The sequence below is a fragment of the Pleurodeles waltl genome, chromosome 3_1 (assembly GCF_031143425.1).
Source record: "Pleurodeles waltl isolate 20211129_DDA chromosome 3_1, aPleWal1.hap1.20221129, whole genome shotgun sequence".
In the NCBI taxonomy this organism is placed as follows: Eukaryota; Metazoa; Chordata; class Amphibia; order Caudata; family Salamandridae; genus Pleurodeles; species Pleurodeles waltl.
In genome coordinates, this window is record NC_090440.1 from 1753759622 (window position 1) to 1753782063 (window position 22442).

Below are 22442 nucleotides of genomic sequence, written 5' to 3' on the forward strand. Positions count from 1 at the left end.
AAGGGATATGTAGAAGATGCCTGGGCATTTTAGAAATGAGAGTGCAGGTGTCAAATACAAACATCTAAACAAGTGAGGTACTGTACTGGAAGAGTTTTCTGTTATAGGTTGTTATGCTACGTTTGGTAGGATTTACCACAACCAAGTCTGACATGAACAACAAGGGTGCCTCTGACTTTTGCGGTTACAAACTGAATCGAAAACAGAGAATTAATATAGATGGATGAAGATGAAAATGGGGATGCTTTTCATTGAGGGGTTTTGTGTGATATCAAATAAACCAGACTGAATCTCCAGTTTTGTATGATGTTGATCAGAACCCCGAGGAGTAACAATTTCCAGTAATTCAGTGTTAACCCATATACAATTTTAGGTTAAGAATAGTTAGTGACCATCGTTACAAGTTTTGTTTTTCACTGCTGTGAATAACCGCTTAAAGAAAAGTCTCCGCATGATATGGAACCTGTTAGAAATTGAGTTTCTGGTTGGCAAATGGATGCAACCTGTTCAAGCAGGAACCACAATTCTAGTCAGTGTAAGTCAGAGGCACACCATAAATGAACCTGTGCTCACCCTCTGGAAGCTTGGCACAGAGCAGCAAGGCTTAACTTAAGAGGCAATGTGTAAAGTATTTGTGCAGAGCTTCAAACAGCAGAACAGTGAAAACACCACACAAAGACACCACAACATGGTTAGAAAAATAGAGCTTAATTGTAAGAGTAAAACAATACCGAAACATCATCAAATAAGTAGAAGTCAAGATATTAATTTTTAAAGATTAAAATGAAATATAATCCTTGAAAGTATAAAGTGCCAACAGGGGCTATCTGGTCCCTCTAGACTGGGTGAAATCCAAAAGTTCAGGCTGTGATGGAACGCGGGTCAGGCACAGTACCAGACAAGTCCTGCTGAAGTTTTACCATCTCAAAATTGAGCCAAGAGACCCTTTGTCAGAGAAGAAGTTCACTAGGAGCAAGGACAGCATCACTGGTGGTGGTCTGCGGGTGCAAAGAGTCGGCCGGATGTCGAGGACTGGAGGCTCATGGTCACAAGCAGAATTGCTTGCTGTGCGAAGAGGTGAACTTGCACCTGCTCGCACTGATTCTTTGGGCAAGTGGCATGGCTCTGGTGCAAGCAGGCCCATTCGCAGCTGCATTGAGTCCAAAAAGCTTGATATCAGGAGCAACAGGAGCAACAAAACCACTTTCAAGAGCCCAGGATATATGTGGTGCCTCCTGGGGTTCAGGAGCTGGTTGAAGATGGGGCCAGGAGCTGTAGCAGATATGTTGGAAGTCTTTTGTGTCCCTGAGACTTCAGAAGAACAGAAGGCAAGATGGAGAGATTCAGGTCCAGTCCTTCTCATTACCAGGCAAAGAGGGCAGCAAGTCAGCAGAGCAGGAGTTCAGCAGAGTGTCATTTCAGCAGCACAGCAGTCCTTCTTCCTGGCAGAGCATTCACAGGTCCAGAAGTGTACTGAGTTGGTTGTGTCTGAGGTCCAGTTTTTATACACAATGGTGCCTTTGAAGTGGGAGAGACTTCAAAGTGAGGCCTTTAAAGTGCACAGAGTCCCTTCCCTTCCTGCCCTGGCTCCATACTCACTACAGAGGGTATGCAGCCCTTGGCGTGTGATCAGGACACAGACCATATAGGTGTGTCAGATCTTCCCTCCCACCCCAAAGCCCCCTTTGTGTGTGGCTGTCTAGAGGGAATGCACATGCGCCCAGCCATCTCCTCACCACAGACGTGTACTGGAGAAAGGCAGTAGGCACCAAACAGCTACAGTAAGAAAATGCCAACTTTCTAAAAGTGGCATTTTCAGAACTGCAATTTAAACTCCTCCTCCACCAGAAGTTGTGATTTTAAATTGTGAGTCCAGAGATGCCAAACATGACACACTTATTACACATATAAGAAGTAATACGGCAATCCTAATGTAATCCTATCAGACAGATAGGACTTATAATAGTGAAAAACGAATTTGGGAGTTTTTCACTACCAGGGCATGTAAAACTTAGGTACATTTCCTGCATTTTTAATACATTAGACCCTGCCCTGAGGGTCATTTAGGGCCTAGCTTAGGGGTAACGTGTATCAAAAGGGAAGATATGAACCCTGGCAAGAGGTTTATCGTGCCAGGTTGAAATGGCAGTGTAGAACTAGACACACAGGCCCTGCAATGGTGGGCCCGAGACATAGTTAAGGGGCTACTTAGGTGGGTGGCAGAATCAGTACTTGAGGCCCTCTAGTAGCATTTGATTTGCAGGCCCTGTGCACAAGTAGTGCACTTTACTAGGGACTTATAAATAAACAATATATGCCAATCGGGGTTAAACCAATGTTATCACGATTTAGAGAGAACACAAGCACTTTAGCCCTGGTTAGAAGTGGTAAAATGCACAGAGTCCTAAAGCCAGCAAAAAGGAGGTCCCAAAATGGAGGGAGGCAGGCAAAAAGTTTTGGGTGACCCTTCAGAGAGGGCCATTTTCCAACAGAACCCATATCACAATCCTTTAATCTATGTTTAAATGTGTAGTGGCGACATAAGGTACTCAATTCTACTGGCAGCTTGTTCCAACTTGCTCTCATTTTATTTTCATATTAGGACAGCAACCTGGATTGTGGTGGAGGAACCAAGAGCAAGGCAGGGTGCCCTTATTCTAAAGCAATCTGTGGTACCATAGAGAGCTCCCTGAATTGAAAATACTAGTTTACTGACAACCAGAATAGTGAAGCTAGTTTGAGAAAGCAGATAAGATGGGTAATATAATGTTTCATATATTGGAGGGTGGAATCTCAAAACACCTGGGTTTCAGATCCTTAAGATATCAAGTGCATGTATTACCTCAACCTCGAATGGCAAAGATGGAGAATTTTTTTTAAGTGAAAAAAACTGTTAAATATGCTTTCCTGATTTGAGTAACAAGGCAAAGATTCATCAAAAAGGCTCTTGAACTGGGGCTGAGGAGTTGGATAGACCACTGAAAATCAGTAGTAATGCTTAGTGACCACAGATACAATTTGGAGTTTTGAAGTATTAAGCTGAGCACTGTTTGAGGCCATCCATCAAACAGGGTTTTAAAGTGTGGTTAGAGCCTGGACATGGTGCAGCCTAACAATCAGTTGCATATTACTTAACAGATGAAACATAAGAGAAGGTAGACAATGAACAGCTGAAACAGGACACTGTGGACGAGGAGCTGAAAGAGGGTATTGTTAATCTCTGCTCTTAACTTAAGCAGATCTGCTAAAAACAATTTTAATTTATTTTCAAGTCAAGCTTAGTGACTATCGATGTGTGTAAGCCCACCCCTTGTCCAGACAGAAGTCAAGCAGGGCTTTCTCACAGAATAAACTGTGTGGCTGTATGTGCTCTCGTGGAATGTATCAATTGCAAGATAGTAATGCCAACTGCCTACCTCAGGTTTCTCCAACGAGTAGCTCAGAGCTCTTCTGGTAGCTCTCCAACTATCTATGAGTAGCTCCCTCATGAGTAGCCCAACCTAGTAAAGGGAAAGCTTTTGTTTGGTTGAATTAGATATGCTTCAAAAATTGAAAAGAATGTATTTAAAAGTAAAGATTGTGCACATTCAGAACTGATAAGCTGAAAATTTACTTAAATGTAATATTTAAATGGTAATTTATGCTGCATTCTGAAGTCTTACTACTGATGTTCGTTCCTAGCTGCCAGGGGGGCTGCTCTAACATATAGAGGTATTCAAAATTAAAAATAATGTTTTTTTTTGTTGTTTTTTTTAATATCATTGCTGGTGACCTTGCCTTATAGTCTGGGGTGACCACTGCTAGTAATCCTACATGCAATGGTCACTAATGGAATTTTGTCTGAAAGGGTCACTATTGTAACACTGATATTTTTAGTTAGTAGCTAGGGATGATGTTTAATGAAATTAAGTAGATCTAATTACAGTAAACGTTGCAGAACCCTGGTCTAGCTCCTCCTACGTGGGTGCCTTAAAGCTCACCCATATAGACAAATTACCTGTTCAAATGAATAATTAATTAAATCAATAAAAAGTTCCCTAGCTACTTCTTGCATGCATATATTTTTGGCCATACTGTGACACTTCTCCCACGACCAGCTAGGCTATGTGCAAGTGTTCCTAACCTGATTTGAATCAACCTGCTACTTCAACAAATACACAAAATAACCCTGGCATTCTTCCTGGCAGTCAGTCGCTTCTTGTGGCTACATTACAACAATGACAACCATTCGCAAAGCTAATAGGTTGGGCCTTGGCAAACATTAAATATGTCTCTTTTATTTATTTTTTGTAAACATAAGAAATGGGCATTTGCATTTTAAAAGCAATAACAAGTAAATACAAATGCCACCATCTAAAGGTGTTGTGCATATGTTTGCAAGAAAAAAAAGTTAAAAACCCATTACAAAAGTAAATAAATAAAACAAATGATGAAATGTAAGTAAAGACTGGCCCATCAGCATACGTGCAAAAGCAAAATGCTATAATTCACTGTAAAGAGATCCAATGGTTGCAGTGGGTGACCCACTGTTTCACGCTATATACTGTGGATGGAAGCCACATGTAAATAGTACTTGAAGAGACCAATGATTGTGAAGGGCTGAGCAAAAAGCCCCATATGTTTATACATGCATGTTTTATTATGCATTTCTTCAACAGCATAAGGTTGACAAGATAAATAAAGATGTCTAAGCCTGACCTAAAAATGATCAACATGGAACGCTTTGGAGCCCACTGACTTGCACGACTTTCAGACATTTGTGTTTACTGACATAAATTGAGGGTTCTTGCAAAGCACTCCTAACCATGCAGCGGTGGGCTCAGACTGCCTCAAGAGAGGTAATGGTGACTTAGCCTAGTTGTGAACAACCAGTTACTCATCGGCCACAAGTGAACAGGGTCTGGAGATGGCAGCTATCCAATAAGTAACGTCATGACAAAGCACTGAAAAAGAGTGAGTCTTGAGAGCATTAGTGAGGAAAGTGAGATGGTGCTAGGCATCTGGCCGGAAGGATCCTTACGTTGACAACGTAGACTTATTTATTTATTTTAATTGGAGGGGAATCAGTATATCAACAATTTCTTTGTTGCTCTGGTGATTATCAGTGTTAATTTCTAACAATTTTGTTTAAAAAGTATTTTATTCATTAAAGCGAACATGTACAGGCAACACCTATTTCACAATGTGTTGTAGCTGAATAATGGTTGTAAATAAAATCTAATAAACCGAAATATGATCTCTTCACAAACTGTGCATTACAATATAACCATTAAAAAACTATATTGCATATATACTTTATTTCACAAAGTCAAAACTGCTTAAACTTTCAGTAGCCCTAAAAATCAACCAAACATGTCCTGATTATTATACACAAAATTCCACGTTTTTGCTGGGCTTTACTGCCAAACTGACTCGTCTCACTCTGACTCCAGGTTTCCCTGCAGCCCTGCTCTTCCCTTGCAAATAATAGTCAAACATTGTCTTGGGCCAGCGCATAAAACACGTGGAAACAGAGAGCAGCTACGATACAGGAGGCAGTGCATAGAAAGCAGTTTGTCTCATGCTGGGGCCTCCATAATCCTATGCACTACCCTCGGAAGTTATACTGGTGGGAGTGGGTTGGGTAACTAATAATATTATTAAGTGCCCTGCACAACGATCCCTGGTTCCAAGAGACGATCAATGTCTGAGGCAGTGCTTAATTTGTAAATAAAGACGTGCCGGTGCCCAAAGCTTTCCTCTTAAACATGCGGCTGCTGCAATTAATTGTGCGAGCAGGGAATACTGAGGCGCGCAATCCTGAAGACATCTCGGGCCTCTTCAATCCATTTAAAGCCGCTCCTTGCTCCTTCAGCTCACTCTAGCAGCTTTCTACTTTCTCCCTTTGTGACGCTTTTTTGTTTTTCCCTTCCTCAGTCTTTCCCAAACGTGTCTTTTGCTCGCAGCAAATGCTTGAGGCAGAAGAATAAGCCCCGGCCCTCAAAAATAAGTGCTGGTGCTCAGCACTGGAAACAACAAGCACAAATTAAGCACTGGTCTGAAGGATCCAGTGGGTAATAGCTTCCAGATACCCACGGTTCTCTTAGTTTTGTGCCTTGAGTGGGGCCCATTGGGGCAGTATATCTGTCAATGCAAAATTGCCCCTTTTAACCCTTTCTTAGATAAATGCAAGGAAAATTTACACATTTCACCTTAGTACTGAACAACTGAAGTTAGAGTAGTAAAAAAGCCTCCTGGGCTTTTTTAATGAAAGTTGCACTTCCCCAAATATTCCAGGACTGGAGTGAGAATAGTGAATTTGACCTCCCAGTGTCCAAATCCACAAGTGCTGTCTAGAGGGCACGACTCAAGGCAAAACACAATTGTGTGACCCCCTTCCACAGTCAGATAATGCAGTTCAACGGAAGCATGACCACTAGCAACGTAAAGGAATACTACATGGCTTAATGTCTCTTCACCCTAGCTACTACTCAGTTACATCTTCAGGGCAAAAAGGAGGGATAAGCATGCTCAGGCCACTGTGGCGGCAATTGGGGGGCATAGTGGGAGTCATAGAGAAAGAGGACTCAAAGTGCTCGTCAGGCTTGCCCTTCTGGTAGGCTCTGCAATGTTATGGCGGATCATGCCCAGCTGCATTTTTCCAGGGCACTAGGCTTTGAATTCCTTTTCTAGGTAGCACTCTATTGTGGGATTCCTCAAGCACCTAATTCTCTGATCAGCAGACAGGCTCCTTCCTTTGAAGATCTTCCAAGCAGCACTTCTAGAAGGATGAAGGACTTCAGGATTGTTTGCACCTGGTAGATAAGTCAGCTGTGAAGACACCAACCCTGGAGAGCAGAAATAGTTCTTTTTCACACTGCTGTGCGTAGCCTGCACACTGGTCAGCGAGAAATCAACGGAACACTGTCCTGGTGTTTTGACCTAGAATTTATCCTAGTGTAGCAGCCTCAAATGTGTTTCCCATAGCCAGAGTCTATCTGTTTTAGGAAACATCTGGTTTCAGAGGAATGGGCCTCTCCTGAACTGCAGACTCAACAGGAAAGAGGTGAACGCTGTGTGATCCGTGTCAGGCAATAAAAAACAATAGCACAAAAGAAAATAAGTATTTTTCTACCTGGATAATACAGCAAAGTGTCTGCAGTACAGAATGAAGACGGGAAGGGGAGACGGTTGAGAGGCCCTGCATTTTAATGGGGGCTTCAGCTCTGCTCCCTCCTTTCATAGCAGCTTAGCTTACCTTCAAAGGACCTACAAATACTCCCTAGCTTTCTACCACATCACATTGATGTGTCTGTCATGATCATTAATAGTCTTAGTGCCTTGATTTTCCACTGGCATTTCACCAGTGGGCTGCAGCCATTTGAAGCTCGTTTTTAAAGCCCAGGACCGCTGCTGGTGCCTCGGTTACTGCCCCCACCCCAACATTAAATGCAGCAGGCACACAGAGAGGGAGGGAGACAGAGGGAGAAAGAGGGAAGTGGTGAAAGAAAGGAAGGAGAAGAGAACGGAAAATAGGAGAAAGATGTAGGGAAAGAGAGAGGAAGAAGGGAGTAGGTCTGGTTTGAGCATTTTTGCCCGGGCTGCTTTTGGTTCCCCAATCCGGCCCTGGATTCTCTCTATACTGTGATCCATCTACTTGCAGAAGTTAAAATGCATTCCTTCCCAAATGTAGTATAGCAAAACACTCCTGCTTCACGCTGTCTCACTCATACAGCACAAATATACCTGTATCATCTCTGTCCGAAATGAAGGACAGACTTTAGCGTTGGTGGCACCCAATGCAACAATCTTTTATGGCACCTCGCTCCCATCCATATAACCACCTCCTCCATGGATTCCCTCACTGCCACCCTTCAACTGGGCCTTCGATCTCGCTATAGCCACTCTCACATGGATTTAATTTCTTTTATAGATATACTCGTAGCAACGTAGAATGTCAGAGCACTTTACATCACCCACATATTATACAGAGACACTGAACGACCCGAGTATGTAAATCAACTTATTTCAATATAAATACATGCCATTATTCCCCAGTGCACCAACCCAGACTGAAATCAGTGATCCTCCAGCTATACATTTAGACATCTGAAGCGATTGCATTAGCCTCGTGATCTTTCCTTACACATCTATGCTTTTCCCACGTAAAAGCTGGGAATGCATTTATTTTTCATTTAAGGTTTGTGCAGTACATGTTATATACAGTTACCTGTAGGTGAAAAGTCAACAAAATAGATATTTTAATCTTTTTAGCTATGTGCCTGGCTCTGTCCCCGACTCACTGCCCCCTACCCTTCTCGGGATCACAGTCCCATACGTGGTTGTGCACTCTGAACACTGCTCACAAGGCAGTAAACTGCTCGAGCATGGACGGGAAAGCAAAATAACAAAACTAGCTGTTTTTTAATCTTATTCCAACGAGTCGCCGAAGTATGCTACACAAATAAAACGAGACAGGCCCTGGGTCTTCGCTCTCCTCACTGACAATTTAGCTGGGGGATGCCCGTTGCGGCAGCACCAGCGGCACCGCCATAAAGCCAACGCTGCCCGCGTGGATGGAGTAAAGAACAAATTAAAAGGAACTGACGGACCTTTATGAAAATAAGGCAGAGGAAGGAAACTATTCCACCAGGAGGACCAAGTGATAAAAACTGATCCTTCTACTATACTCATTTCAAAACTGCCAGTTCTTGTCAGACTAGAGAGATGTCAATCACTCTTAGAAACCGTAAAGCCCTGTTCTGGGGCTTATACTGTTTGACAAGAGAACCTCAGTGTGCTAAGGCAGCGGAGTGCATGCCCGACTGAGCCAAGCATGGGGACATCTTTGTTTCAACGACCTAATTACCACCCACCTTGCATTAAATGCACATCCACACATCCAGCTTCCAGCTACTTCCTGCCCTACATCCCATTTTTTGTGATCCCACCACAGTGGGTTTTCCCGACGCCATTATGAGAAAATATGAAAAGATAGCAATAATATCTGTGACAGTGACGTGATCATATGACGAAAACGTAATTAAAATACACTAGTAACGTCTACACAAACACATTTTGGGGAGTTCAATTTCAAAATGAAATATTGCTTTTATATTATGTCAGTAAAAGTGTTTCCTAAACAAAAGAATCAGAAAAGATGTTCGTTGCAACTTGTTTTTTTTTTTCTTTAGAAGAAGCATTTAAACAAGTTTCGAAATTAAGCAAAGTCCCCCAATTTTCAATGCAATTAAAACGAGGTCTCGTTTTCAGCAGGAAAAGGGGAATGAATCTGAAAATGCTCACTTCGCCTAGAAATCTATTTCAGGTAAATCAGAAGGGTGTAGTAAAATGGTACTTCGACCTAAATTAAGACAATATTGTCACTAAGTGTAGGTCTCATACAGTCCAGAAACTGAAATGATGAATGAAAATTATATCTTTAAAAAGCTACTATAAATAATACCCCCACTGTGAATGATAAACATTGTTAATAAAGAATTCTGAACCAACAAGGCTGAAGCAGCTAGTAATAAACCTAAAAGGTTTTTGCAGATGCTGCAGACCTTTACTAATCATCATCAGATATTTGGCTGCTTCTTCAGAGGGACCAGAGGCCTTTCATAGAGTTTGTTTTTTTATACACTGTCAAATTTCAACTAGTGATGAACCAGAAAAAAAAACTACAACCATTCGCGGAGCTGCTACCGGGGACTACTCTTGTGGGCTAGCACAGATACCTCAGGGCATATGCTGCTACCCCGTTTTTAAATTCAGTAGGTAATTGAAGACTAGTTGCTTTGAATAAGAAACCTTAGCTGGGCTAGCTGACCATAAATGGTTGTAACTAATGTGCCATGCAACAGCTATGGTGATCAAGAAATTCCTGCGTCTAGGATTCTAAATCATTGTAACCAGAGACAAAAAGGACACCTTCGAAACAGTAACTAGAGCAAGGAGAAAAACGTTAGCGTCGAAGGCACGGAAAAAAGGGAGCTAACGTCAGCTCGCCAGCAAGGACCTCTTTTTGCCACGGTGACGTCAGATAGAGTCGCGCGCAGAGCCGTGCAATTATGACGTTCTCGACAGCGTGGAGAGCTGGGAAGAAGATTTTCCGTCGAATGCTGGTGCATTGGGAGAATTCATTAGGTGAGGAATCCACAGGTAGTTGTATCCATCAGAAACAATTTGTTTTGCATCTTTAATTTATAAAGAGCGCACTGATTCCAAATAACTTCCAAAACTATCAACCTATTGCTAGTCTACTCTGGCTATCTAAAATTCTTGAGAAAACGTTACTTCCTACTTTGAGGTCTTCCTGGATGCACAGAGCCGAATGGAACCCCAACAGCCGGGCATCTGGACCTACCACAGTAGCAAAACGGTGCTATTTGGTACTGCTTAATGATGTATGAGCAGTAGTGGGTAAAGAGGACATGTCCTTTTAAGTACTGTTGGCTGCCACTGACACCGCAGATTTCAACATGGTTCTTTCTAGGCTCAGTTCAGAGACTGCCATATAAGATGATCCAAATAGAAGGTTCAAGCTCTTACTGCATAGGTGTAAACAAGGATCTCAACTGGCCCCTTTGTATTAACTAAAGCAAGGTTCAAGTGTGGGTGTTCCAGCGATCCTCACTCTCCCCTCTGCCTGGTTTTCATTTACATGAGAACACTATCGCCTGTCATCAAGGCTAGAGGTCTACAACTTCATTCTTATGCAGATGAAATGGAGGTTTGTTTGGGTATCAATGGTGCCATTAAGGATTTTGCAATTTTGAAATGTGGATAGGAAGTTCTAGACTACTGAATGACCAACAGTGGAATAAAGCTTAATCACCAAAAAGATGTTTTCCTTCAGCGATTCACAAACCTCAGAAGTTAGGAAAATGCCCTCAAGTCCTCTCAACAGTTGCCCCCTTCTCAACCCCCCCAGCTATTTGGCTAAACTGCAAAATTTCAGGGAATACTGAAGGACACCAGCTTCAGCGTTAAAGCCCACATAGGCTCAGTGGTCTGTTCAGCTTTACTGCGCATGTGTCAGCTTAAACAAGCACTTCCTTACAATGAATTAAAACAGTATAGAACATGTGTGGGGTCTCTTATCAATGTCAAGCTTCACTCTGCAAATGCCTTGGTAGGGAGGCAGCCAAACAAACAGATGAGTTGGCCGACATTTATCTAAGCAGCAAGGTACATCCACTGACAACCAGTAGACGAATGCATCACTTTCAAACGGACCTGTCTAGTGTTTCCACGACAACACCACTAGTTATCTGCAGTTATATCCATATGTGTCTCGGGCAGTCACTTGGAACATCAGATGCTACTTAGAATTCTGAAGATGAAGCTGCATCTGGGTTTGGGGGAGGAAAAGTGTCAGCAAAGATTCTCCACTTTAGGCCCTCATATGTGGAGCTCACTGACAAAGGACATAAAAATAAAGTCTGCCCATTTAGGATTCAGACGGGCTGTAAATCCCCCCCCCCCTTTTCAGGTAGCAACTACCAAACAGCATAAGAACTAGAGTAGGCTAACGCAGAACATATAGGTGCTTCTAGTCTGCCAAGTCGTTACAGCTGGTTGGCTGCCATCATCTTAGATCAGTCAAAAAACATGAACGGAAATGGGGCCTGTGTTTTTCTGTAGACATGCGCATGTAAGACAACGTGCACACAACTACAGAATGGCACGACCGCCAGCAGAAGCCACATCTTTGTGCTTTTTTTGCAGATACTAAACTTCACTAGAAAAAAGCACTGTGAAACCCGGTAGGTCACAAAGGTGAGACCTATTGAGTTTGCCAATGCTAGTTTATCTCTAAATTTCAGCTGTGCATTTGACCCACCCTTAGTAATGTGCACATATACTGTACAGCTTGAGACTTTTTGTCAGGTGCCTAGAGATAATTAAATTATAGTATGCCCACTATAAATAAAACAAATACATTTCCCTATCTATCCAGAACTCTTTATGTCCCCAGTTCTGGTCCTGCTTTCTGAATACTATCACAATAGAATAGTTGACAGTGGTATCTTTGCCACTGTCACTTGCAGGAAGGTAGCTAAATACAAATACTACTTTTTCGATGCAGAACAAATATCTTTCACAATTCATAAGAATCAACTTAAAGCAAGTGTTTTACCACTTTGAACAGTTTGGGCCGCACTTGCCAAAGCTTTTAGGCAGTGTTTAATTTTTAAAACTTCGGTTTTACATGGTGAGGTGCCAATACACGTTACGGTGGGCAGAATATGTAATCCTATTTAAAACGCAAATGAAATCCTGACACTAGAGAGCTCAGCCACACCTAGACGCAAGAATATTATTGGTACTTCCCATCATGGGTAGCAAACAGATTTCAACTCACTTGGTAGGATGACGAAGAAAAAAGGTCTGTACAGCTTTAGTTACTTGAAAAACCTGCTGGTAGTTCATCATATTTACAGGCGTGAACGGGAGTGTGGACTTTAATAAAATATCTACTTGGCCATAAGACCGGTTGCTTAATACATCTACTTGTCCTGTAAAAAAAAATCCACTTGTCCCTTTAGTGCCATGTAGTGCGGCTACAAATTATGGCAGCAATCTCACTATAGCGCTGATACCAGCCTCTCCGATTATGTCAAGGATCATACAATTCTAGAGTTTGAATACTAGCAATTCCCTTATTTTGCCCTTCTTTTGTTCTGCATATCTACATACTGGGTATTGAGGTAACATAAAGCAATAATTACAAGATTGAAATGCACTTTTAAATCTGCAACTCTATCTTGCAAGTTTTAGGTGTTTTCACCGTGTCTTCTCTAATCTTTTCCCATCCTGAGGAAGGCTGGAAATTTACTGCTGACAAGAAGTAAAACTTCTTCCAGGAATAGGAAAAAAGTGGTTGGAGGGAAAGTGAAATTGTTAGCACTCAGATGTTCGCATGACCATATCTACACTTGCATATATGATCGCGCTAAAATGCAGTTCACAAATATTTTCTAGGAGTACGATGTCCTGGCCTACATCTGTAAATTCTTGTGAATTCATAAAAGCAGTAAATTTGCACTAAAGCAAGGACATTTGCCATGGATGCGCTTTTATGACTTTAAGAACTGGGCCCCTAACTAGGTCTGGCGTTAACCAAGGCCTTTTTTAAATTTTTTATTAAAAGTTCATCTATTTTTCTATCGGTCGGCTGGCTTCACTGTGAGTGACCCCCTTCTGCTCTTTCACAAGGAGCATATCAGCATACAAAGTAGTTTTGCTCAGTGCCAGGAACTACTGTGGCAATATGAGCTTCTTGAGACCACAAACTATTTCTGCCAATGTCTGTTATAATGGTGAAGTCTTGGCAGCTCTGTAACAAAGTTTTACAAAAACCATGTCAAAACAAGACACGCATTGACAAAACCAAAAGGCAGACCACCAATGTCAAACCTACTGGCTTTGCCAATGCTCGTTAACTTTTATGTTTGCTATAATCTTGTGGAAACTGGTTACAATGAAGTGGTGAGCAAAAGAACAATGGATTAAACTCAGATCTGTGACTGAGGGAGTATTTGAAAAGTTTTAGCACTCTGTCAATCATCCTTTTGTGTTGCTACAGTGATGTTCCTCATTGTGGTACTACCTAAAGGACTACCTCCCCTGTGGAGTGCCTATTAAATAAGGAGTGCAGCCACGCCACTCAAACCAACTGGAAGACCAAATGCTGTTCTAGTTGTTACATTTATGTTATTGTAAAAAAAAAAAAAAAAAGCTTGGCTGTTACGTCCACTTTTTTAAAAAATATCTATTTGTATGTTTAAATCTTAATTTTAAAGACACAGTGCAGTTGCCGGTACCAAGTAGTATGAAATCTGTTACACAGCTAATGAAAGAAATAAACAATGTATCCTGAAATCAAAAGCACACAGCAGTGACTAATTTAAGTATACATTGTGTACATTAAGAATGTACTATCTTTTCCCACAATATACCATAAGTTTTTTACTTATATTTTGCCCAGGAATTGTGGGGACACCCTTTTAATAAAGGCTTTGCATTAATGAAACACAATATACGTTTGAACAGCATTAACATATGGGCACAAATGTTACCTTAACTGCAGACAATGCCCTTCCCTGATCCGTGCTGTAAACTGGCAGCCATCGTGTGTGGGCTGTACAGGTTTGGGTCTACTTGTCCGATGGAAAAAATAAACATGAACACTTGTTGTCCTTGTCCCCAAACAATATCCTGAATGTCCACACCCCTGAGGGAAGCCACCTTATAACCTAAATGCACAAAATGTAAAAGATACAACAAAACAAATCAAAACAAAGGAAAAAAGTATGCATGGTTTGTATTCCTCACCTGTGGCAAATGCAACTGTAGTCCCTCACTGGGAATTGGCTGGCGGGAAGGAGTCTGGTCCAACTGCATATTAAAGAGGGAAGCAAGAGATAACTGTGCTGCTCGAGCCTTTGCAAGTTTCTTGTTTCTGCCAGACCCTTCAAATGTCTGCCCATCTACAGTCACAGACATCATAAAGTTCTTTGCGTGGCTTTCCCCACTTTCAGAGATGAACTCATACTTAAGGCCAGGTCGCAATTCATTCAGGATCATGACAGGATTTTTTCCACTTGCTACGGGATACGGTGATGGAGTAGGAAGAGGGGACTGGATAAGAGTGCTGGAGCTGGTGGATGATGGCAAACTGTAGTCCCCAGTTGAGTTGAATGAGCCATTTCCATTTGAGCCCACATAAAAGTTATTGTCAGTTTGCACTGGGGTTTCAAATCCATTGAATAGGGTATCTGGGAAGTCGGCCTGGTCAGATGTGAAGTCTGTGTTTATAGAAAGGGTTCTTCCCATTGCTAGATGGGCTTCAGATGCATTGGGAAACTGAACAAAAGACCTGAGGGCCTTTTCAGCAGCATTAAGTTTAGCCTTCTTTTTGGTAGAACCAGAGCCCTCAAAAGCCTGTCCATTGACTTCAACGGTCATAATGAACACTGGGGCATGAACGGGTCCGCTTTGAGAAAGTAATCTGTATTGCAAACCTGGCTTGATTTCGTTCAATTGCATCAAGGCATTCTTGGGCAAAATTGGTCCCGGCATTTTCTTTCTCTTCTTTGGGCGGAACTTGGAGTGGCCATTGTTTCCTTCCTCAAGTGGACGTTTCCTGCTGCTACCTCCATTAGAGAGTTGAGGGCCATCCCCGGTAGCTTGTGCACCATCATTCTTCGGTGAGACGTTGGCCATGTTGCGGTTTTCTTTAACATCAGTGCTGCTTGAACCTGTGGTGCCCAGAAAGAGTAACTTACAACGCCTTCGTTGCAGGATCTTGTAAATGCAAAATTTATAGATTCCTTTATCTATCTTTGTAACTGGTTAAGTGATGTGTGCTCTTTGCATGAGAAATGGACAGCTATCATAGAACCCAGAATTTGTGAGGTCATAGATAAAATGGTCATAAAATTGGATAATTTGTTTTTCATTTAGTAAAATTAAAATTGCTGATAGAAGATGCATAACCATTAAAATGGATGGGATATTAACAGTCCCTCCCCTCAAAACAATTGTAAAGTATGTCATAAATTATACAAAATAAATTGTTACACCGCTTTTGGGGTGCCTCACATATATCATCCTCTTAAATGATATGGCAGTAATTAAACATCCATGTGTTTAAAATCCAGCTACTCTGAAATGTTGGGGACCATTATAACGAGGCATGAATTAGCAGACTTGTAATACATCCATTAAGACCAACGTATTATCAAAAAGCTTTAAAAAGGGGGAGAGTGTGTCAACCACCGACTTAAGCTTGACATTTAACAAAGATCAGAACATTTTAGAGAACAAAGTGAATCTGAGCACTACAAATTTTTCGATCATTATTTTTATGGCATTTCCATAAAGGATGGAGGGTTTGTGTTTTAAAGGTGCAGCTTTCATATTATTGAGAAGGTGATGAACAAACACAGCATTCTCCACGGCTCCTCTTTAGAGACCAAGCAGTAGGTTTCCAAATGCTTACTCGCTACGTTTATAGGTACAATATCATATTTAAAGGCACTGTTCAGGACTAGCAGCTAGTACTAAAGGTAGTAAGGACAAATATGATCACCTAAATGTAGGTCTACTTAACAAGCACATATAATTGCTGTTAATACTTCAGAGCCACACACTGTCACCAAATCCCAATTCCCTGCACATCAGGTCTTAAGAATGATGCATTAACGGTAATTAAATAGTGACAGATCTGACAACCTGCAAACAAATTTGGCCAAATCAATAAGCGAAAAAAGATTTTGCATTGAATCTTCATCATCCTAGTGCACTTTAGTTACTAACGAGGATCGAGGGGACAATGCAACTAAGTTTGCAACAATCAACATATCAATCGGGGAAGCTGCTTCCGCAGTGGCAGGGAAGACAAATCTAATAGTGTTATCAGTTGTAATCACAAACAAACTACCATGCTTGGAGTTGGTCTCTCTAAAAAACATGCAGCGGTATCACGCCTCGACCTATCCAAAACATTTTCTAGGTAGATGCATATGCAAGCTCATGCATGATTCAACGGATAGGAATCAAAATTTGAAATAGAAGTCATGCATCTGCAGCCCTTGAAAGGAAAACAGTTCTACTTCTCCTGCACTTAAACCTCACTTTAGCATTAATGTCTGCTGTACTGTTTTAAAGAATGTTTCATGACAATTATTCCTCGCTCTTTAACAGTACTTCTGTTGCTCTGACACACCCAGAACCATTAATAATGCCGGTGATCCAAGAAGAACACCCAAAATCTAGAGTCTCTATAATTTTCATTCAGTGTAGCTCATCTAACGATCCGTAGATTTTATCGAGCTATTCTTCGAAGCTCCAGATTATACATTAATACTAATAATAACGTTAGTAAGCCAACAGCCCTCAAAAGTGTCACTTAAGCAACTCACTACCTAGTTCAGGGAAAACAAACACAGGGAGTTTAAGATCAGGAGTTGTAGACTAGCTTACACAACAGAAAGCCATGAGTGTAAATTTAGCCTGCCCATCTTTTGTGAACGAGGTGTTGTAAAGGTCATACAATGGGAAGTGGCCCAGGCGCCTCTTTCGGTCTGCTATTTGATTGTTGCAATGAAAATATCCATTGCGGGTCATAACTAATGCAGGCTAGGCAGTCTGGATCTGTACCAATGCACTGCTGCAAGCAAGGACCAAAGCACCTTTCATGATCAGTTGCTCTCCTTGTCAAGTTGGAGGGTAGAGGCAAAATGCCGATGGTTCATGCTTATCTATCTTGGCTATACAGGATATCAGTTTCGAAGTTTTCATGCATGGATATATATTTTATTCAGAGCTGTGCATTATCAATGTCATTGGGGTTATTTGTCAGTGATATCGCTATAACCTTTCCCAAAAGATAAAGAATTTGAAATGAACAGGGCAGCATGGTAGGGGTATTCGTGTGAACGGGACAGAATTAAACTTGCTATGTGAAGGGGTGATTTTATAACAGGCCCAAAACTGCTTGGTGGTTTTGTGGTAGGAATTTGCAAAAGCACTGCACTGCCACGGTCTTATAAAAACAACAAAAAAGAGTAGCTCTTTAGAGAAAACCCAGGAATTACCTGAAGTGAAGGTGTCACAGAAAGGTGTGTGTTGAAAAAATAAACACAAGTAGATAAGTTAGGGTCAGATAAATAACACATGCAAAGGAAGTCAAAAAGGAGAACCACTACAAAATGATTTGTTTGAGGAAGCAAATTATCTCAGACTGGAATGCGTGGCTCGACTGTTTTTAGGAACATGTGCTTATCAAGTGTACATTTGGATTCTGGAGTCAAATTTGGTACACATAAACGCACACACCACTTTACCCAGTTGACAAAGCTGACGGAATGGTTGCTAAATTTTCATTTATAACATCCTCCAGCAAAAGCTCGATAGGTTACTCCTTTCGGCGCTCAAAATAAAAACAGAAGATCAAAAGATGAAAAAAACAGAGCCAGAGTAGACAGGCACTGGTGGTTCAACAATTGTGACAGGACATACAGATCATTAGGACATGTGAACATGTGAACATGTGAAAGAAATGTACACAAAAAAAGAAGTAGCGGACGGGAGATTTTTCCACACTTGGTCACATTTTCCAAAAACATTGCCAATACTTAAAAAGCAGTGCAAAACTCACTACCTCCCACATTAAAAGAGTAATAACAATTGTACTTTTGTTTACACAGTATTTGTCAACCACCTAGGGAGGGCACTACTTTTCTGGCTTTGGTTAAAGGCCTGAGGGTTATTTACCAGGGGAGGAATTGCAGTGGTTGGCATCTTGTGCCAAGAAGCATGTTAATGATTGGAAAGGGATACCCTTTGAATTTCAACGACAAAATGCAAAGCAATAGGCACTTATGTATTCATAAGGCGCACAACTGCCTAAAATCATGTCCAGTATTTGGCATGTGGCTTTCTTGCAGAACATAAAAAGTGACACAGGAAATAATTTAATCTAATAACCTTTACATTACTCCGGGTAGCTCTCCCTTCCGTTGTTTTAGAAGTGGCATCACAACGAAGGACCAAATATATCACATCAGTCTTGGGCAGACCCCAAATGGGCAGACCAGCACAAGCAGTAAGGCCACATCTCCAGAGACTGGGAAAAGAAGCAAATACAACATTGTGGCACAGAATATTACCAGTGGGTTTGTAGAGTTTAAGTGGTTCTAGTAAATCTGAGCATTTCCATCCATCACTATATTGTTGTCTAAATCATCCTACATGGGATGGAGATGACGAGATGTGGGTCCCATGCTCGCTGTGCCATGGGGGCTTGAGCAGCCCGTCACTGATGCTCACGTGCACAAGTTTGTCGTGTTCTTATTTGGCACGACTGGAATGACCCTTTTGGGGCATGAGCAAGACAGTGGAATAGATCTGGGCTCCTTGTGTAATCACATATATGAAATAATGATCAAGTCCAGCACCCTCAGAGTGATTGCCAATTGTTTGGAATAATCTAAGTATCTACATCCCCCACCTTCTGCTGTATATACACAGTTTTCACGTAAATTGAGCAAAGTGCATTTTAGTCAACAAACCTAACAGAGTAGCTTTTAATGTCATAGCATCCATCATTCTTGCATGCAATGCATGTGAGCAGCATTTGCGAATGCCTGTGTTTACATGCACTGGTACATTAAAGTGAGAAGAATTTTCTTTGCTAATGTCTATCTTTTTAAACAGCAAGGATATTTTGCAGTTTAAGACTGGCCCATGCATCTTGGTCCGTTTCTACAGTCACCTTTTCTTACACCTGCTGATCGGGTGAAATAGTGGATAGAAATATTTCTAGCGAGCTGGCTCCCTAAAGCAGCCAAAGCAGTTTTTTGAGTGCCCTTCTCGAAGTCCCAGCAGTGTCCCCGTGAAGCAGAGGACAGCCTTTTGTTGTTCCAGTCGCCTTTGTTCGATACATTTACATTCCTTGCATCTTTGAACAAGCTGAAAATAAATTACTAATGCGAAAACTTGCCATTCCAAGAAACAATCAGAGCTAAAAACAGAACCTCGACATGGAACTCCACTTAGATGTCTACATGTTGATGGAGCTGCACCACAGGTAATGCAGAGGGGAAAATCTAGAAGATCAGCTAATATTTTAAAAGCGTTCATTCTGTAAAACCCAATCACAGCAGATCCATAAACTGCACTCGTGTGGAGGGCTGAAAGGGAGGAATACCCAGACATTTGTGAAAATACACCCCGAGTTGATACCTTAACTAATCACTCTGGAAAATGTTAACTACAGTTAAGTGTATGAGAACAAGACTACTTTTTAAGGCGGCAGTTTGGTGTGCTCACAGTGTGCAATGACTCACTGACGAATGACTGATGTGTGCAGTCTATGAAGATTCCAGGAATAGCACATTAATGGGGAGTCGGCTATAGCTGAAGTGGGCTTCTCATGCCGGCTGGGGGCAGCAGGGAGTTAACATTAGCAGAGGAAAGAAGGGAAGTTATGTTCAGTTTTCAGGTAAGATTTTTTGGGGGGGTCGGTCATATTGTTTTTTTTTAAAATTATGACCAGCCTAAGATGACGACACAGATGTAAACTCGAAGATGTCACATGGAAAAGACTACCACTGGTAATCTAATCTGATAAATAATAGGTAATCGTATTTACTCCTAATAAATGCCTTCTTGGGTACAATCTTTAAATATCTGAGAGTGAAGCATGACCCTAGCGACGGACTGCGGCACTTACCTCCTTCCCCACCACCACAGCGGCACTTACCTCCATCCCCACCCCCAATAAATAAGTAAATAATTCTCTCCCATGCTGAAAGAGTAGGAAATATGTGTTCACATGTGGCTGCACCTCTGCATTTTTTAGGGACAGAGGGATAGTGTCTGTGTGTCGATATGTGTGAACTTTTTTTTTCCTATTTGAGTGCACTAAGCTGGAAAGTGATACATTTAAAATCAGCAATGGGAACTTGGTGGTAGAGGGTGGTTAAAAGAGGGTGGGTGATATTAGGGGGTGGGGCAGTGAGGTTTAGATTATGACCACGCAGACTCGGAATGATTTGCATTAACAAATAAAACAGGCCATTACTACCTAGCTACAGATCTACATACACACGCAAGGATACAAAAAGCAGTGGTGACACTATAAAAAAAAAAATCAGCCCCTTGTCCCTTACAAAGGGTAAGTTTATCCTTCTTGTTCTGTTTGCAGGAAGATACACCGATCGGAAAACATGTCCCGTTGAAATTCGGGGGCTACAAAGAAGTTCTATGTCTTTTTCCTTGTTTGTGAGTCCATGCTCCAGATGTTCTCTGTAGTCCATTTGGATATTTAAATAAAAACTAAAAGACACCAGCTCAGGGCATTACGATAAAAGGTATGGGGGACAAAATTGCAAATTTCATTTATTTACAGTCTATCCTATGCAAATATTGAGAGTGCTTCAATGAGGACAATTCCCTTAAGCAAACTGTTTCTAGAAAAAAGTGAAGATATTGCTGCTTTGTATTTCGCAGGCCCAAGCTTGCTTGCCTTAACTAAATGGTTGTGTTTATTTTGAAGACGTCTCAGATTCTCAATTATGGAATGTCCAGCAAAGATGGAAGGCAGTGTTCATCCAGGCCAGTAGATACCATGGATAATGGATATGGCTTTGACAAATCATGGCGACTGTACTTGTTTTCAGAAGAATCCATCTTATATAGGACTGGCTGGAGTTTTTACTTATCTATTTGTGGTTCTATTGTTTGTGTTTTGTCATTTTAAGGTTTCATGTACATACAGATTTTAAATGTCTAGGATTGAAGAACTCTGGACAATACCAATACTTACAGTGGTCGTAGGTCAGACCATTCTTTAGCATTTCTTGGCTTTCTTTCGACTCTCATTTACTTGTATCTTCTCTAATGGCTTTCCTTCTTCTTGTGTTTTTCCCACCCCGGAACCTAGTTTCTTTAACAAACTTTTGAGTGGATGAATTGAGTCTTTCCACAGCTCCACATTAGGGAATTACATTTTCTTTCCTTTGATTCCACTGCTCCATGGGAGTGTGCTGTTCTTATGTTTCTTATTATCTTTCTTATGTTTCTTATGCTCTCCTCTGTGTGCTATCACCCCTCAAATCTACTCCTATCTGTGGTGCTCCTACCACTCAAAGCTTGTACGTTTCTTCCTGCAGACCTCCTCATTCTTCTCAGGCTGTTTTTGTTTTTAGATATAACGCCTTCTCACCTCCTAAGTTGCTCCCCCCGCAGCTCCTGCAACTAACTGTTGTTTTTTGTCCCACCTCTTCCGTTCCATCTCTTTCTGTCTCTTGGTTTTATTTTGTATTGTTTCTGTTTTTTTTCTTTTTTTGAGGCCTGTCAACTGCAAATTGCTACTGAGCTGCCCCATTCTACAAAAAGTGCGCTGTGGTACACTGTATATATTGTTTTTATTTATTTTTCCAGGAAAGATGTCTAGCATCTTGGAAGGAAAAAAGGGTACCACGTTATGATGTAGGCACACATATACAAGGCAACGCATGCACATGTAATCATGCTGGAGCTGCCGGAGCATCATGATGCTTAAGCACACGTGAATGATGACACATACATATGTACTCATCATTGCACTTTTTTGATGATGTTATTCTGCAGTGGCCAAGAAACACTATTTCTTTTTTGCCTATTTGTGACAGCTTCGGCAAAAAGTAGTGGCAGTGCTAGAAGGTTTAGTAGTGCCATTGAAAAGTGATGACTATCAACTATGCCAATGGCTGCTAAAATATGAATCTCAAAAATGTAATCATGCAATTGCTCTTTTAGCTTCTATAAAATACTGGGTTGGCTTTGGGTAACTATTTCTATAACTTGGAGAGATGTTTTGATACTGTATAAGAATGTTGGTCGTGATCTGACGTTCGATGAAAGACTCCAGTCTCCTGCAGTAATTTCTTTTTGGGCTTCAGCCT

General features: G+C 41.3%; 1 protein-coding gene across 4 annotated transcripts in view; it reads right to left on the reverse strand.

The window, feature by feature from the left end:
* Nucleotides 1-22442, reverse strand: part of ADARB1 (adenosine deaminase RNA specific B1) — a 770933-nt gene that overhangs the window by 148186 nt on the left and 600305 nt on the right. For 3 of the 4 annotated variants that reach the window (XM_069225700.1, XM_069225699.1, XM_069225702.1), the window contains one exon: nucleotides 14323-15248. In XM_069225700.1, coding sequence (XP_069081801.1) covers nucleotides 14323-15248 — 926 coding nt within the window. Of the gene's footprint in view, nucleotides 1-14322; nucleotides 15295-22442 lie in introns of all 4 variants that reach the window. The other variant, XM_069225701.1, reaches the window with a different exon arrangement.